The sequence below is a fragment of the Geospiza fortis genome, unplaced genomic scaffold (assembly GCF_000277835.1).
Source record: "Geospiza fortis unplaced genomic scaffold, GeoFor_1.0 scaffold190, whole genome shotgun sequence".
Classification (NCBI taxonomy): domain Eukaryota; kingdom Metazoa; phylum Chordata; class Aves; order Passeriformes; family Thraupidae; genus Geospiza; species Geospiza fortis.
Genome location: NW_005054328.1, coordinates 2937316 through 2955993, shown reverse-complemented (window position 1 = coordinate 2955993; position 18678 = coordinate 2937316). Strand labels below are relative to the sequence as shown.

Below are 18678 nucleotides of genomic sequence, written 5' to 3'. Positions count from 1 at the left end.
GAGGGGCAGCCTCATGATGATCATGTAGTTGATTGATTGTCATTTCAAGATGATTGGCAGTGCCATTAATACTTTGCTGAACTTTTTCATGGAATACAGGAAAGGCAGAGTTGGTATTGTGTTCAGTGTGCTCTCAAATTAAAAATAATCAGTTTTGTTCTTAACTACACTGAGGTGTACTTTCTGTGTTTTTGTCCTTATCTTTGCAAATGTTTATTTTTTTTCATTCTCAGATTGCAAAAATCTTGTAACTCAGCTTTGCCAACAATGCTACTGCAGTTAATATTATTTAATTAATAGTATGTCTGAAATTAGGGGCTTCCCATGTTGGTCTCCTCTTTTTTGATAGCCTTGTTAATTGAGGCATGTTCTGTGTTTGGGTCAGATGTATGGCCCAGTCTGGAGATGTTAGTGACAGCTTTGTTTTGATGAACTGCAAAAGGACACATTACAATAGATTTAGTGTCACAGGATGAAAGAGACATTGGAAAGAGCTGACCACAAAATTCTCAGGTTGTTCAAAGGAAAGTGAGCAACCTTGTTCACATGATTCTGTGACTAGTGTGGATGCATGTTCTTTAGTGTTACAGGGGTGCCTGTGTGCTCCTCTTCTTTCCTTGAAGAGATTTATGACCAGGAAGGTATCGTGTATGCCTAAAAACAGTAACATTCCAGGTAGATTAATTTAGTTTCCAAACAGAGGAAGACTGGTTGTTGCTGCAGGCAAGGAATTCACATAAAGTAGCCCAAACAAGATCAGAAAACAATTGAAAATTTAGGCAATCAAGTCTTACCCTGTGTTTAGTCTTCTTTTACTATTCTGGGTGGTGATAGTAAACACAGGAGTTGATTCCTGCATCAGTTTGCAGTAGGGAGGAGTAAGAAAGTCTGCCTCATCAGAAACTGAATAATCATGTGCTTCGTTCAAATTTAAGGGAGAATTATTATAACTGGTCAGTGCATCACGGTTAAATTAGTTGCGCTGTGAAATATTTGCCTATATATCCTTTCAGAGGAAGACACTGAGTTTCATTTTTCTTCTGCCACCTGTTTGCATCACAAGTTTCAGTGTTAGCCTGTTACTGACAGACCATATGAGCAAGGCAGCAGAACTGTCTCACAGATTTGAATAGAGGAGCTTGGTGTACTGCTTTTCTTCTTATCTATTTATTCTCCCATAATTTTAAAAGGAGGGAAAAAAACTCAGGAAAAACACATGCTGATTTTGACATTCCTGTTTTGGACAGTACATTGATTTCTCAATTGTCATCAGTGTGATGTGATATTTCCTATTTGCTTTCTTATGTAGAAGGCACTTGATGTTAAAGGGGCTGGTAATATATAAGAACTCAGATATGCTGAACCTTTTTCATTAACTTGGGAATGAAGACTTAAGTTAGAGAGGTTATATCACACATCTTCACATCTGTGAAGAAGTCTTGCTTTAACTACTACATGACCAGAGTTAGGCTAGTCTGCAAGTTAGATTAATAAACTAATAAAACACTTAATAAACACATTGAAAATAGATTTAAAGTGAAACACTGTCCTGGAGAGAACCAGCTTTTGTCCCCTTTCCACACTTCACAAAAATACTGATTGCCCAACTCATTTTGCAATCTGCTGTATTATAGAAGAGTGCTGTAATCTCTTGTCTCCTAATGCCTAAAATAGCACACATTGCAGAGACGCAAGTTTGGGAATTTAAATTGGTTATCTGAACTAGAATGTAAGCGCATACTTTCTCTATTCTGTAGCTGTCCTAATGCCAAAGGCAGAGTTCACAAACAACAGTGGAAGAAGATAACAGCCTATTTATCTATTTACATTTGTTCCAAATTATGTAAACTTCATATTGAATTGTTTGACAGTTCTTGTTAGTATATCAGTTAGGGAGCATTTCAACTGTTTTGTAGGAAAGATCTTTGTCTTGTTTAGTGTATCTTGTGAAGTTTTCTTGTGACAAATCTGCATGGAGTTACCTTAAAACTCCTGCAGGAAAGGTCACAGAAACAGCCTATAGTGAATGCATAGTTTGGAGAAAGGGTTCTTAACTGGTACTGCTGATGTTTATTACTTTGTTTTATGCATAAACATCACCAAGGTTTAATGCTTATTACTTTTTTTGAGATAACAATAACTGATTAGTGGAAAAAGATCTTTTATGCATTGCCTTCAGGTGAAATGAATTATACAGGCCATTTTGCTTTTAAAAGAGAACATTTTGGATAAGTTCTGAATATGCATTCTTTTATGTTAGAGCAAATCTTTAGTGATGACACTCGTGGGTGTAGTGCTGCTGTTCTCTCGTAAGTTAATTCTTTGAGGGAAGATTGCAGATGGCATACTGTGCAAGACCACCTACTGGTTTGAGGTTGCTGTAATGCATGAACAGAATTGAAATAATGATTGAAGAACTTGATCTGATTTGTTTTGGTTTTACACATCCTTAAAGTGCCAGGTTCACTGAAGCTTTAGTTTTGCTTGCACATCAGATTCTGAAATGCCTAGAGAAAAGTGAGGGCCATAAAATAAAATCTCTTACGAACTTCAATCTTTGTCCTGACATTTTGGGTACTGTTTGAAACTAACCTACAAGGATATACGTCATTTGAATAAACTCTTATATTCTAATACTGTGAGAAACTCCAAATTTATTTAAATTTCTTTGATATCCTTGTCTGTATAGAGCATCCAGCTCTGTTTCTCTCTTGTAAAAGCAAGCAGATGCCACAGGAGAAGTCCAGTACACCCAGGAGTTTAAAACGGAACATCATGGGAAACTGGCTCTGTTCTGCCTTGCTGATAACTTCAGGAGAGTGTTTTGTATAGCAATATCAGAAGGGAATGGGATTTAAGTTATGTTACAACTCTTGTTGATGCATGGATTACTTAGTCCATCTGGATGTCTTAGTTTCCTAAAGATCACATCATGAAGCATAGTCACACAAAATTGTTTATAAATGGGCAGCCATCTGTTCCTTCATATTTAATTTTATCCTTCTGTCCTTTATTTCTAAGATACTGACTTGTTTCTTGAAATTCTATTAGGAAATTATTTAACTGGGTTTGGTTTTTTTTTTTTTTTATTTGTAGTCCAAGGCCAACGAAGTTTACAGAACGTCCTCGGCCTGGAGTCCAAATGATCTGTTCTTCTTTTAGTGCTGGTAAACAACTTCTTTTTTCCTCCTCTCCTTATATCTGTGCAGGAAGTCATTTGAAGTGTAAAATAAAGTACAGTACAGTTACTGTAGCATATTTCATTTTAATGAGATGGATTTGAGTTTAAGTGGCTGTTGAAAGACCCCAAATATTTAAAATAGAAATTCAGAATTTATGCATTAATACTTGCTGCTACAGAAGTTCCTAGAAACAGTTAAACATGAAATGTTGTAAGTAAGTCTCTTGTGACTGCAAGTCTTTTCAGAACAGGATAGATATATAGCTTTTTTGCAGAATAATTAGGAGAGTCAGCTTTATCTGAGGTGTAATATGTGGGGATTTGTACAAGAAGGGGCTGATTACCGAGTTCTCATGGTCAGGGTTTCATTGATTCTAGAGGTGGTAACTGAAGAATGCTACATAAATAATTGGATAAAATATCAAAATGTACTGGAGCTCTAGTTCCATTTGATTTTTTTAAGAGGGAGGCTTCTAAGGGCTTAGCTGCAAGCAAATTAGTCTGGTTAGCTAATCTTTTGGATACATCTGCTGATGCATATTTACTGACAGCAAATGTGAGGTAATTCAGCTCCAGTTAAACTCTGGAGTTTCTAAATCTTGTTTTGACTTAAAGGTCAGTTACAGATGTAGTTGAAATGAGATACAGCCATAAATTTTAGAAAATAAATTGAAATATTTGATTCTTTTTAAGACTTATCTGTTTGTTTTTCTCAGGTGGAATGTTTTTGGCCACGGGGAGTACAGATCACATCATTAGGGTTTATTTCTTTGGATCAGGTCAGCCAGAGAAGATATCAGAATTGGAGTTTCATACTGTAAATACATTTTTTAAAATTACATATGTACTTGATTAAAGTAATAATTTGGATAAAAGGGGATAATTTGGAGAAATTTGATTTCTTTTTTCTTTTTCTGCTCTTTTTTTATATAGGACAAAGTTGACAGCATTCAGTTTTCTAATAGTAGTAGCAGGTAAGCACACTATTCAGAGCTAGCTTTTTGACCTTGTAGACATTTTTAAATACCAGTTTCCAGAGAGAGTTATTAAAAAAAGAGCTTTATTTTGAGTTTCATCCAGTAAAATTGTCTGTAAGTATTCGAGTCTCACTGTTTTTTTTAATGGTACTCCTTAGTTTCACAGTTGTTTTCATTGTAATGATTGAAGTATATCGAATTTGCTAAAATTATGGGTATAAAAATACTTGAAACTTCTTCCTGAGAAATATGTGTGTGTGTATATATATTCATGTACCAAATACATGTACTTTTAGATATATTTTAATGTGTAAACCTTTTTTCAGTCAAGTGACTGCTGCATACAGAGAAATTATCAAACTAGATCTAACAATGTGTTGTTTAGCTAGCCTAATGCTTTTTTTTGTAATGTTTCACTTTAAGTTCTGGATGTGGGATATGAAGGATGCTCAAGAAAATAGTTTGGTTTATTATGAAGCATCTGACACTTTACTTATTTGATGTTCTAATGTGCACTTTAATCATGACACAAATAGTTGTAAACCAAGCTTCACCCACCTCTTTCTCCTCCTCCTACTCCTGAACCTCTGAAAGGGGGATGAAAAGGATGGGAGAGAAACTCAGGCTGGGAAACACTTCTTCGTATAAATATCATAATACTTACTCTGTATACAATGCTAACTTATTGGGAATAGGTTTTGTTTTAAATCACGTCTGGCAGGGTTCTCCTCTTGACCTGGTGTTACAGGGTCTGTCCCTTGGAAAGTTCATTGGGTTGTGGTGTCCCTCTGCCGGTGCAGGGTCATAACTCAGCAAGCTGCACCAAAGGTCATAGAACAGTTAGTTTGGAAAGGGCTCAGGGTAGGGAAACAGATTTGACTTTTTAGAGGCCTTCAATTTTTTTGCTGGTATGGAAAGTTTTTTTAACCTCAAACCATTTGTACAGCATTCTGACACTGTTTGGACTTCTTAACCATACCTTCTGGTTTTGAATTCTAATGTCTGGGACTTCAGTTTTCAGGTGTCTTTTCTGTACAGATCTGCCTTTGATCTCTGAGTAACTTTTTCCCCCTTTTGTTAGATTTGTGAGTGGAAGCCGTGATGGAACAGCACGAATCTGGCAATTTAAGCGAAGGGAATGGAAAAGCATTTTGTTAGATATGGCTACTCGCCCAGCAGGGTAAGTGATGTAAAATGTTCTGCTATCACATAGATTCTTGAGGGCCTTTGATATAATTTGCTGACTTACTAAAAAAAATTTTGAGAAGACAGTGAGGGAAAATAAAAAGAGAAGGCTTAAATTATTATTACTTAAATGCACAGTATGCTTATCTAGCTCTTGAAATCCAGCTAAAATAAATATTTGACTACATATTCAGCTGTGGAAATTAGCTTGTCTGATAATAGTGCCACTAGTATTTTGATTAGATTAAAACAATAAAAGATAATCAAAACCCATTGAAGGTCAAATTTATATGTTTTTTCACATATACATTTATTTCTGGAGCAAGAAAACCAGGGCAGGTTTCTTCTTGACTGCTTGCATTTTAGTAATATTTACAGATATTGTGGAACATGCATGCCCAGAAAAGCAGTAATGGGTCGTTTTCATACAACATGCCAGAGCAAAGAAATTGCTGGCTCAGTAAAGGTTTTGTGTTTGTTAAAACAATCTGAGTGTTTACAAGAGTTTGTAGGTATGGGAAACTTCTGTGCACTTGAACTAGCAACAAAAGATGCTTGAAGATGGATAATGACTTCCTAGGAACAGTGGCTTGCACCTTTTTATTTTGGCATGAAGATATTTTCCAGTTGGCATAAATTAAAAAGATTTATAACAGGTTTAAGGAATAAACCTTTTTCCCCTTACTGAGTGCTTTGAAGGATATTTAGTAGAAAAAAAATTATAATGGTTTCAGGAGTACTCTGTGGTAAAATACCTGAAAGACCAAGAGAGGGATGGAAGAGAAGGCTAAATAAGCTGTAATTTAGTTAGATATTTAGATCAGATATTATCTTTTCAGTTATGGACAGATGCAACAAACCATAGGTTATCAAACTGTTGGACAGGAGTGTATTAAATGCTGCTACTTTGATAACAGACTGAGTTACTGTCAGTAAAAATTCTCAATTTTAACTGATACTCGGCAAAAGAGGGATGGATTCTTCTTCATTGTCGTCATAAATGCTGAATTTATCTGAGAAACTGAAATGCTCTTTTTGTAAAACACTGTAGCAGAATTCTGTTCTATCCTTTTGATGAGAGGAATAAGTGCAGTTCCAAATTTGATCTTTTCTGCACAAGAACAGTTTTATCAAAAAAATGAAATCAGTGCACTGAAAGGAAAGAGTGAATTCAGCTTACAAAGCCTGCTGAGTTTTGCATTAAATCTAGAAGGGGATTTGGTGATAACTACATTTTCTATTATTGAGTTTTACAATACATACTATTGTGCAATGTGTTGTTGTGCTTACCATATGGAAGATTCTGTATTTTGTCTGCCTACTTAGTGGTCACATGCTATTGTTGCATTTGGTTGATGTTTTCATAGAAGTAAATATGCTAGAGAATTCAAGGGTGATTAGTCTTTAAATCACACTGCCAAAAATGTAATTTTTGAGTATTCTGGTATATTATATTATAGATTACTGTTGTTTGGGTTTCATGCAAGATTAAGTGCCGTTATTACCAGTAGTAAAGTGATGCCAGGGTAATGGTGTAGTTCTAAATATTGCCTGAGAATTTAGATAATTTAAAGGTATAGAATACTTCTCTCCATATTAAGAACTACTTATTACAAATATTCTTTAGGACAATTTGTTGTTACATGGTTGATTAATTTGGATTTTTGTTCTTTAGATGTCACAAGAAATACTGTAGCTATCAATTTAAGTAAATTAGGTCATGTATCAGAGAGCATTTTCTGGAAGAGCCTTTAGTCATTGTTTAAGTATCTACAATTCTTGGTGATTGTATATGCTGCATTATTGAAAACATCTTTAATTTCTCTGGTTTCGGAGAAATTTTAAGAATATTTCTCAGGAAGTATTCTTAAAAATATGGCAAAATACAGAAGCATTTTCACTTGTTAGTAGTGTTAAACTATTTTGCCAAAGTAGGATTACACTGAAATTTTTTACTTTTTTGTTTTAGACAAAGTTTTCAAGGAGTTGAAGATAAAATCACAAAGCTGAAAGTGACCATGGTGGCATGGGACCGCCATGACAACTCTGTTATAACTGCAGTCAACAATATGACACTGAAAGTCTGGAATTCTTTCACTGGCCAGCTCATTCACATTCTCATGGTAAGGTGTACTATCTTGATTTATCAATCTTGAATGTAAAATTTATTTATACATTATCAACATTCCTCCTTATGGTTTTTCCTGTCTGAAAACTGCTGTGACAAATGTTTCCAGATAACTGAAGTGTAGTAGAGATGTCTATCAGCTGCTTATTAGAAAATAAAAGCTTGAAGTTGCGAGTAATCACTGCTGTTCAAGATGTCTGAAACTAATTTTGGACATTTTGTTTGTTTTGTTTTGTTTTTAATGGAGTTCTATCTTGAAGGAGAGAAGGAAATGGTTGGCTTTTTAATCTTTATTTAATGTGATGTTTTAAAATACTGTTAATGGGTAAATTTGCCCTCTTTAACCAGTGACACTTTTGCAATCTAATCATTCCATGAGTACAAAAATTTGTCTTCTAACTAAAAGAAATCAACAGTTTTACTAATGTCTGACTCTTGTTTTGTAATTGAGAAAATGGTTAACTCTAGGTAACTTGATACTCTGCTTGGACATGGAAATACTTAATGCAAATCTCTGAAATATAGCAAGATGAAAGATGTTGTTCTCTACCTTTAAGTTATATATTTCATCCTTTATGAGTTTAAATTAAATTTCTAACTGATACTCTGCTAAAAAAAAATGAAAATCTGTGGAATATTAAGACCCCAAGACACCAAGTATTGTGGACACTAATCTTTTTAAAATCCTGGTGAAAGTATTGGGATGTACTTGTGAAGGTGACATACAAAATAAAGTGTGGTTAAAGTAGTTTTTTGCTGGGTATTTTCATAGATTAATATGGCAGCTGCTAGTGTTACCATGTTGAGTCCTTGGGTAATATTTGAGACAATACTCTTTTTCATTCTGCTGTGTCTTTGTTTTCAGGGACATGAAGATGAAGTGTTTGTGCTTGAACCTCACCCGTTTGATCCAAGAGTTCTCTTCTCTGCTGGACATGATGGAAATGTCATAGTTTGGGATTTGGCAAGAGGGATCAAAATCCGGTCTTACTTCAACATGGTAATTATTGTGCTTTATACAGATATGCCAAAGCAATCATTCTAAACCTTCTGCTTTTAGTACATTTTTATGTAGGCCATCTTGAAGTATGATTTATGTATAGAACAAGATCCTGCATCTGGTGAAGTCACGAGAAATTCCTTTTCAGTTCAGTGGGGCAAAGAGTAAATCTGTAAATGTTAAAAGTTGTTTCTTTGGCTTTATTTCATAGTGTTTTATTTTTATATGCTTGATCCACACAAAATTGGAATGTTAGTTACATTGTCAGAGATCATGTGTAAGAGACAGGGTGACAAGGACCCTCCTTTTGTGCTTTTTTCCTGCCTGGGGAGCCAAGGTGGAACTTGGTTTATTTTTGCCTTACTAATTCTTAATCTGGCTAAAGCTCTTCAGGAGTCTCCTGGTCTCATGCAAGGTTGTTGTGTGTTGCCTTGGCCATTGGATGGAATACTGTGAGTCTTTCTGTGTAGAGCTCCCTCACAGGCAGGTTTCAAATTTGGTCTGTTCTACACTATACTAATTCTCCTGCAAGATGAATGCAATAGGTGTTCATCTGTTTCTTGATATTAAGTGGGTCTTTGTATGTACCTTTTTCCTCAAAAAGGTAATGATGTATTGTGCAATTCCGACTTTGTCTCATGGACAAAATTACAAAAGCCTTTGTACAATATCCACAATAATTTAGAATGCTTGAGAGTAGGCAAATGGGCTTCAGCTGTAGTGGAATGGCAGTTGCAGAGAACAGCATAAAGAAAATCATCTGAAGAAGAGCCCTATGATAGATACCTTCACAAAAAGATAAGGGACATTTAGAAGTGAACTCAGGCCAGGAAGGTCACTGAACCTAAAGAAAGGTTTTGAGACGTGCATTACAGTAGAGTTCATAAGGTCTTAGAGAAAATTCAGCCAGTCTTAATCAGAGAGTGCAACCTAGATTCCTTCAGCAATGGCCTGGGTTGAGCAGTGTTCTCTCTGCAGTGATTTCTGAGCTTATGAAGGATCCAAGACAGTCATATTGGAGCTATGAGCATGCATCTTCATTACTTGGTGCTATTCACTGTTGCCAGTTGAGGTGTATGTTGTCATTTCATGGTTAGCTTGCATTTCCAATTCTACTTACAATGGATGTATGATGGTTTTCATGGAGTTTAGGTCAGAAGAGTCTAAGAGCTAAAGAGCTCTTAGTCAAAGAGCTAATCTGCTCTTTTTAAACCAAGTCCATTTAAGAGCTATCAGAATCTAAACTACTGGTGCCTGTGATATTAAGCAGCTCCCAAAACACTGAAATATTTGTGTCGAGAGTGCCATGCAACATAAGCACCTAAAAAGGTAGTAGTCACATACATTTTAATATCTTTGGAGTCAGAGAAATTTGTAGACAATCAGAAGATCTCAGCAGCTAGTAATCTGTGCTTTATGCTAGAAACTAATATGAGAAAGTCTGCCTGTGTGAGGGGAGGGGAATTGTAAATCTGACAATCAGTTCATCTCAAACCAAGGAATTAGACTGTATGAGCCAGGTATGCAAGAGAGGCATCTCTCTATGTTCTGAATATTTCACCACTGTGTTCGATGCTTTAAAAGACATGGGCGGAAATTACAGGTTTTCTTAGGTGAATGGTGGCAGGCAGAGGACATTGTGCAGTCACCTCTGCAGAGATGCAAAGTTTAAGTGCTCTGGTTTGCAACAGTGAGGTAAATGAATTCATACAGAGCTGCCAGTCTTCTGTTTCCTAAATGGCAAATGAAAAATCTCTCATTATCATTGCCTGGTCTGTGGTACCAGAAGTAGCACTTAGAGATTTCCTCATAATAAAAGTTCTTTAAAAAATGTTGCAGAAGTTGGGGGAGTTGGTTGAATTAACAAAATCATAGATGACTGTTAGCTTAATGTTGGTCCAGTCCATCTATCTTGGATTAATTGCTTTGTATGTCTGAAGCCTTGTGGCAAATCCCTAAAGTAGAGTTGTTTTTTTTAAAATTACTTTCCACCCTGCCCCAAATGCCTTCATTTGTCAACATGAAAAAAACCTAAACAAACTAAACAAACAAAAAAACCCATCCAAAAATTAAAAAAAAAAAAAAGGAAACAAAACACCAAGGGATGAAAGCAGTGTCAATTTTAATTCTTTTATCCAATCAATGAATATGAAATTGCAAAGAAAATCATAGTAACCAAATATACTGTTTGTTTTGTATTTAACTTAAACTTTGGTTCCTCCATTTATTTGTTTCTTGCTGGTTGCAATTTGGTCCCATTAGGTGACTCTGGTGGTCCTGCAGAACATCCTTTCCCAGGTTTTTAAACTGAAGATTTGCTATTAAATTAATTGTCATAATTGTGGTTAATTTGGAGAATCTTTGGTCTGTATGAAGCATCTTTGGTTTGTTTGCCAGATTTTGGTCTTTATCATTAACAGTCACCCCATACTGTCACATGGGGTACTCTCAGTAAGTATATATGCTTTATATATTTCATATTTTCACCTGTAGTCTTCATTTCATTTGGTCTAGTTGTGTAAATATTGCATAATTTGGTGTTGGAGTCCATGGACATTCAGAACTGGTTTAATTCAGTGACTTGAGTCCCCTACACTCAGGGGTGTTTTCAATATGCCAGAGAGTGCAATTTACCACAGAAGTATCAAGAGTGTGAGATGGCTAAAGCATTTTAGGCAATTTGGACAGTTAGCAAGATGATGAGATGGTTTTAAATTGCATATGTAAATACAGGTGTTTGGTTTTTGGCCTATGTCATATTCACACCAGGCCTGACTTTAAACAGCTGCTAATGAAGAATGTGTTCTTGGTGCAATATTAGGGCAGTTTTATCTGCGGTATTTCCCAGGTACAAAGAAGCATTCTGAAGAAACAGGGTAATAATTCTTAAGTGGTTCCTTTAGCCAACTGTTTCAGAGTTTATGTATTTCACAAAAACAGTGCTGTTGCTACACAAGAGCAATGCAGACTCTTATAAATGCTTAAATTGTAGTTTATTTTGCTGAAGAATGTATGAGCTGTAGATGTCTTTGTGGATGATCAAGGGGAAAAAATACACTGAATGGTAGGCTGTCTGGTGAAAGCAGCTGCATGATAACGTACTTAAAGATATATTTGAAATGCAGTCCCTTACTCAAAGCTGCAATGAGGCATCTGGATCCCTTGAGTGGTAAGGCACGTTTCCAACAACTGAGGGAAGTCCTTGCTTTCCTAAAGGAGCCTACAGGAGCAGGTGGCACTCATTTTTTGGGATAACCTTGGCTGTTGGAGTCAGGAAATGGAAGACCTAGATTCTGTTACATCCTCAGTAGTAAAGGACTCAATTCAACAACTGCTTACTCAGGAGAACATCTTGGCTATAAATGCCTTAGACAGGATTTCTTTCCAATTTTCCCAAATTGTGCTGCTGTGGAGAGAACTAAAACTGTAGCCTGTGCATTAGGTACTGGCTAGTTTTCTTGGGTATACAAATCATTCTAGGTAAATTAGAAAGTGGTGGAAATTCTTTGCCTTCAGGCAAACTGGTATTTGCAAGATTCCTGTTCCATCAGGTCATAAATAGGAGGTGTACACCGCTCAATTCTTGTCACAGCATTTATTTTCTTTCAGGTATTCCCTCTAAGTTACTTCCTGGTAGACCTGACGTTGGTTTGTTAGAAATTCCAGGGTTGGCACTTGATATGTGCTGCAGCTTAGCCCTTAGGCTTCAGACAGAAGTTTCTCAATGCTGAGAACATATGAAGGCAAAAAAACCTACAGGGACAAAATATTTCAGATCTAAATGGAGATGTCTGGTAATGTTAGGTGGATGCACAGATCTTTAGTTTGGTGACTGGGTTTTTGTTGGTATTATAATTTAAACATTAAGTATTGATGTTCCTTGAGTCTGATCCTAAATAGGTTTGTGGTGTTATGGTGCTGCCCTTGATTGTTACTTTTTGGACTTAGGAAGTTTCACTTAAGCACACTTTCCTCTAAGAAGTACCTCCTGGGGATGGGCTCTGTTTACTCAGACTGCTTGCAAAAAGCATTTTGTCTGAGGCCTTGGAGTATAGGTTTCTCCTGATAGTTCTTGTCCTGTGAGTAGGCTGCCCTGGGAAAAAGTATTGAGAGGGGTTTCCTAAAAGATTTTAGGTTATGTACAAGCCTGTAGTTCTGTTCTTTATCTTTTTTTGTTTGCTTGGGGTTGGGTTTGTTTTTGTTTTTGGTTTTTGTTTTGTTTTGGTTTTTTTTCTTTAGGGTTTTTTTTTTAATTTTTTAAAAGAATAATTTGGTTTATAGCATAGATTTATGAACAATTGCAGGAACATATGATGATTCCTATTACTTTAAAGTATGTTTTTGAAAGTATGAAGGCTATACTACAGTAGCAAGAATGAAAGATTAGGGGAGAGCAGGCATTTTTAAAATTTTTGTCACTATAGAATATTGGAATTCTTACTGTGGCTTTGAATGTCATTGCTTTACCTGAAACTGATACCTGACTAGGCAGATTCTGTAGGTAGGCATTGCAATTACTGCAACAGGAAGCCTGTGTTTTTATAAAGACAAGCCTTATGATATTTAAGAAGCCTTTGTGTAATGTAAAAATTAATCAAGTGGGAATATTGAAGCCTTTAAAGAAAAAAAAATAGTCTGGACAACAGATTTCAAAAAAATACCCAAAGAGAGCCAACAACAAAAGATCTTTCATGAGTAGGTGTTGTTCTCATGTCTTACTTGATTGACTCTCATTGTGAGTGGCTTCTTTGAGAAGGCAGGCTCAGCTATAGCCAGCAGTCAGCCTTCTTATGTCTGACATATGTGTGCCTCGGGTGCCTCCTGTGTGCCTGACAGCCTGTCAAGGTCAGCCTTTTCCTTATTTGTAATCCTAATGTGTTGCCAGTTGTGAAGTGTTTGTCTGGACTGATTCTTGTGACATTACCTTAGTGCTAAGAGAGTCTTTCTGAGCAGTGTTTGTGTTAGGGTATCCTTAACACGCTCTGGGTGGTAGTTCTGGAACTCCCTTGGAACTCAGGGCTAAGATGGCCATAGCTCCTTCAATGTACTGGAGGAATGCTTTGAAATACTGATATGAAAAGATTTTTATTTTTTTTTACAATTTGGTATTAAATTCACAGATCCAAATAGTTCAAAATCCCCCTACCTTTGTGGCTATCTGAGCTGCTGAAAGGCTAAGCCACCTTAGCCTTTGACACTTACACATCACAGTGTGTATATCTCTAACTGTTGAGAATTATACGATGAGTCTTTTTCTAAATGCCAAAGCACATTTCATGAGAGCATATAGAAATACCAAGGGTGTTTCAGAAATGCATTACAATTTGAACTCTAAACTGGTCATTTGAAGCAACCTTCTGATTCTTTTGGAGGAGAAGGAAGAAAAAGAAAAATCCTAGCTGAACTTGCTCTTCCCCTTTCCCACTTTCAGCTTGCTTTGAAATGACAAGTAACTCAGTTATATGTGTGAAAGAAAAGCTTTAATCTCCCCCAGAAACACCACTGTTCTCCTCTGTGTAAATGCTTACTCTCCACTTAGTAAATCTTGCCCTGGAAAACCATATTGGTAATTCAAAACAAGCAGTGTAGCTCTTAGTGCTTGAATTGGTATTTGCCATTCTTATGCCCTCTGTCCCAGTTTTATGGAAATGGTCAGGAAATTGAAATAATACAAAATAAACCTTAAAATGGCAAGGCCTGAGGGGCAAGCTGATGTGCTTGTTGCATTGCTACTGGAGAAGATACAGGCCACCGTTCAGTTTCTTGACTGTTTTTGAAAGACTCTGATCCTGGAGCTAAGGTATGCTCTTTCACTGAGACTTAGAAGGACAACAATGACTTTGGTAGCTGTAGTTGGTGAAGGTAGGATGAGGCTTCTCATCCTAGGGTCCTAGGTCCTAGGGAAAAAAATAGTTATTTTTAATTTTTTAAATTATTTAACTGGAGCATATTTTGTTCTAAGTCTCTATATCAGAATTCTAGCTATTTTCTTCGTTCTAGGCAGTGTTCTACTAGAAGCTCATGATGAAAAGTCCCACACTTTCATTTAAAATGCATTAGTTACATTTTATGTAAATAGACATTGTATACAGAACTAGAAAGCTTGTGACATGTTGTGATTTACATGTGTTCTTTACAATATGTTTTAATTTTTAATAGGTTATGAAAGCTAAATCTTAAATATGAATATTTTTAAAACAAAGTAAGGATTTACACACTTTTGTGTTTACTTAAAAAGGTTTAATAGCTTATCAAAGATTTGGTTAGTGTGATGAGCACAGTTTCTCCCATATGTGTCAAAACCCAAATTAAAACAGATACAATGTAAGCAGCTGAATTGAAAAGTGACAGTTTTCTAATAAGTTTAAGTTTTGCACTTGCAATTTCTATATAAATTTAGCAGCGCATTATTTTGTCCAACTTCATTTATAATTGTCAGCCCAGAAGGAACTTACTTAAAATTTTAGGATAAACCTATATAATGGATTTAAATCCATTAGCAAAGATGTGTTTCTTTTTTGGAATTTTTTTTTCTTCTAAATTAAAATTATGACAGCTAAAAGAGAAATGGTGAGGAAACTTTTATTTCTGAAAGATTTAAAGAACATATTACTGGAACCTTATGTAAATAGTTACAGATCTTTTTAGCAAGATAAAGTTATATGACTTGGCATTGTGTTATCACATCAAAACTTAAATGTAGTCATTCTCTTTAACAATTGTATTAATAGGGAATAGCAACTCCAAAGTTCTTGGTACTGAAAAACTCTTTAAAGAACTTAAATATGAACTATTGTTGAACATACAGCGCAGCAGGTATAAGCTACTTTATCAGACCTAGCAAACTTGGAGGGCTGATTTTTTGCTTATGTTCTTGGTTGGAGTTGGAAAAGTACTGCAGAAGGTAATAATTCTTAGGGGAAAAAACCCAAGCCAATAAAAATCCAAACCAAATTTAAAAAAAAAAGCTCAGAGCTTTGCAGCAGGGTGAAATTGTTACTGACTCTACAAACGTTTTAGTTATAGAATTATAAAATACCAACATCTCCTGCTTTCAACTGTAGAATTGTAAAATTTGAATGTCTTATCCTGTCTTACCAACTTGACTCATAGCTTGAGTTGGCTTCCCTAATGTAGTCTCAAATATGATGGTTCAGTGCTTCTTATCAGAAAAATGAAAATACTAGCTGTGGTTGAGAAAGCTGGTCAGGATTTCTTAGCAAGACATGAGGACCAGGTATTTAGCATGACTGACTTAATGTAATTGTTTTACCACAAATTCTAGAGAAAATAACCCAGAGGGGAAAATTTACCACAGTTTCTTTATGTAGTTTTCAAACCAACATGTGTTATGGCTCTCTAAGTGCTATTTAATTTTTAGTGAAGGGGTTAAATATTGGTACGTTAAAAACCACATAATTGTAAATGAAATTTTTAACGTCTATGCATCAATATCAGGTACATGAAGTGAGACAGTTGTGTAAATAAACTTTACTAGAGGCTTTTGAAAAACTGTGGTGGTTATGTCTGGTTATTCCTGAAATACTGTTTGTAAAGAGCAAAAGATTTACTTCGCTGGGAGACCTCTGTGTGTTACTTGAAGATAAGACTCCAGGATCTGCTTTTCCACTTTAAGAGTTACAACATAACTTTATTTCTAACAATTACTGTTGCAAAAGTTAGGTAGAAGAAAAGATGTGTTGGAAGGATCTTGGAATGGTGCAAGACCACTCATTAAAACCTTATTTACTTTTAGCTCTGCTGTAGTAGCTTTCATTTGACTGCATTCAAACTTCTTATACAGTGAAGAGTGCTTTCCTATGATTGAGAGAATATACTCACAAACTTATTTTTAGATCTCTTGATTTTCTGGCCAATCTTGAAGTTAAGACCCAAGCTCTTATGACTTTGCTATCCCAAAGAAAAAACACTGACTTGTATTGGTCCTTAGTTTTCTTTTTCAGGTTGCTTCTCTGTTGAGAAGCCTTGGGCTGAAGAAACAAAAAGTGGATATGATAAGGTTGTTTTGAAGGTGATCTCTGAAATTCCGTTATTTCATTTGATTGCCTTTGAAAACAATTGGAGTAGTAGAATCAGCAAACAGATACTAACCTATCTTGTAAGGTTATGCTTATCTGGTTATGTGAAGATTATAATTGTATCTCTCTAAATGTTGCTTTTATTTAAAATGACGTAGTAGTGAAACAGATTATACTTAGATATGCTGGCATAAAATCAGGAAATGGGGTGATACATAATTTAACAAAGCAATAATTGTATTTAAAACATTAAACTTGTTTTTGAAACTGAAAATGCGTATTGCCGTGCATCCAGTGAGAAAACTTTGAAGCAAGTGAGTACATTCATGCTAATTTTGTTTTACATTCACTATGTGAGTTACCATGGTGAATACCTACCTTTTCATAGACAGATAACAAGTAAATGTGTGTAAATGGAGATAAATTTTTTATATCATTTATATATTATGTATTAAAATAAACCCAACCAAAACACACAAACTCAAAAACCCCTCAACCCTAAAATCATCTCACACGATGATGTTAAGGTTGAAAGTTATGGCTACACAGAAATTAAGGAATAAGATGACTGAAGATAATGTCCAAGTGTTTTGTCCCCAAGTCTGTAGCAAACTGATTGTCTAATGTGAAGTTGTCTGGTGCTATTCCTGGTTCCATGCGTTTCTTTCCAAGTCCTTAATTACTTTTCTAGGATGTGTGGTAGTTGCATTGCATGATTCTTTTTTAAGCTTATACATTTTCTCCAACTTTTAAACAATGTATCTTTTGAAAAATTTTATTAGAAACACTTTCTTAGCTTTTGAGAGCTTTGGGTATGTTTTATATTTATCTGGGGTTATTAGCATAAGCAGTGAGAGAAGTCGTCACGTACAGAACTTGGCCATAAAAAGGTCAAGTTGAAGCAGCTGCAAGAATTTTCCTGATTTCTACAATGAAAATTGTGGAGGGCGTAATTTTGATCCTATTAATGGAGGCTCTGCAGTACAGTTGAAGAATCAGACTGTCTGGATGCAGTAATGTATTGGTTGTCTACTTGCCCAGTCTCTCTGCCCTCTTTACACATTTTATGTTTTTTATATAAATCAGTCAAAAATATTAGAAAACCCATGGAGGTTGTAGTAGGAATGTATTTCTATTTTTTGTGAATTTGGGCACACACATTCCCTGTTAATGACTGTTTTAATGTTTTAGTGCAGTTTAATCCTTGTTTTGTTTAGAATTTACTGTCAGTGTTACGGCATTAACTGATTCAGGTTAAAAGGGTTTCTTCCTGCAAGTTGTCAATCAAGCAGAGACCACTGAGTTGCAATTGGATTTTTCTGTGTGCTCTTGCTCCTTCAGAGAGCTGGTTGTTAACTGTCCTTTATTTTTAGCTTTAAGTGGGCACTTCATTGCAGGCAGTTCCTATGCTATGGCTACTTATGTCTGTGTACCTTAATGTTTTTCCTGCCCCATCTTCTGAAGTCTGATCTTCCACTGATCTGTGTGATGTGGTTTCTTATTTTCTAATTCTACTTCTACTTTCAATGTGAACTGGCAAACTCTAAAGCCATGATAGCATTATCATATCACTTACAACATTTTTTTTCTTTCCTTTAAACCTGTCAGGCCTTCCTAGGTCTTTGTTAGCAGCTACTTGATTAGTTTTAGGCTGAATGACCTACCAAAAGATTGGAAGTCTTTGTCTAAAGAACAGTGTGAAAGATCAGGTTCCATTTAGAACACCTCAGCAGAATGGTCTTTGTGTGGATTTTCTGCCACACAAGGTGATTTTTTTTCACTAATGTCTGAAAGACATGACTTGCTTATATGAACAATGTAACTTCCAGTGGGAACTAGAGATGTGAAAACAATATTTCTTATGTTGTGACTTTCATAAAGACTTTCACTTTCAGTGGAATTATGTAGGATTGTATTTTTAGGTCAGGTTTTGTAGTTATGTGAAATACAGAATGACCTAAGTAAGGTTATGGATGGATTATTTTGAATCAGTTTGTCTATAGTCCTTCTGTAACGGTTTGAAATTTTTGAGAGGCTCCACCTTTGAATAGCACATAAGAGCATATCCTGAGAAACAGACTCTGGAGAACAAAACCAGCATAATGCTCTAGTAGTTCAAATAGAAGAAGCCAGTACTAAGTTTGCAGGAGGTATAGTAAGAAAAATCT

At 35.6% G+C, this 18678-nt stretch overlaps 1 protein-coding gene across 2 annotated transcripts in view; it reads left to right on the top strand.

The window, feature by feature from the left end:
- The window catches only part of PHIP (pleckstrin homology domain interacting protein), a 95782-nt gene that overhangs the window by 19091 nt on the left and 58013 nt on the right, over positions 1-18678 (top strand). For both annotated transcript variants that reach the window (XM_031057132.1, XM_031057131.1), the window contains exons 6-11: positions 3097-3167; positions 3898-3998; positions 4115-4155; positions 5240-5338; positions 7313-7466; positions 8337-8471. In XM_031057132.1, coding sequence (XP_030912992.1) covers positions 3097-3167; positions 3898-3998; positions 4115-4155; positions 5240-5338; positions 7313-7466; positions 8337-8471 — 601 coding nt within the window. The remainder of the gene's footprint in view (positions 1-3096; positions 3168-3897; positions 3999-4114; positions 4156-5239; positions 5339-7312; positions 7467-8336; positions 8472-18678) is intronic.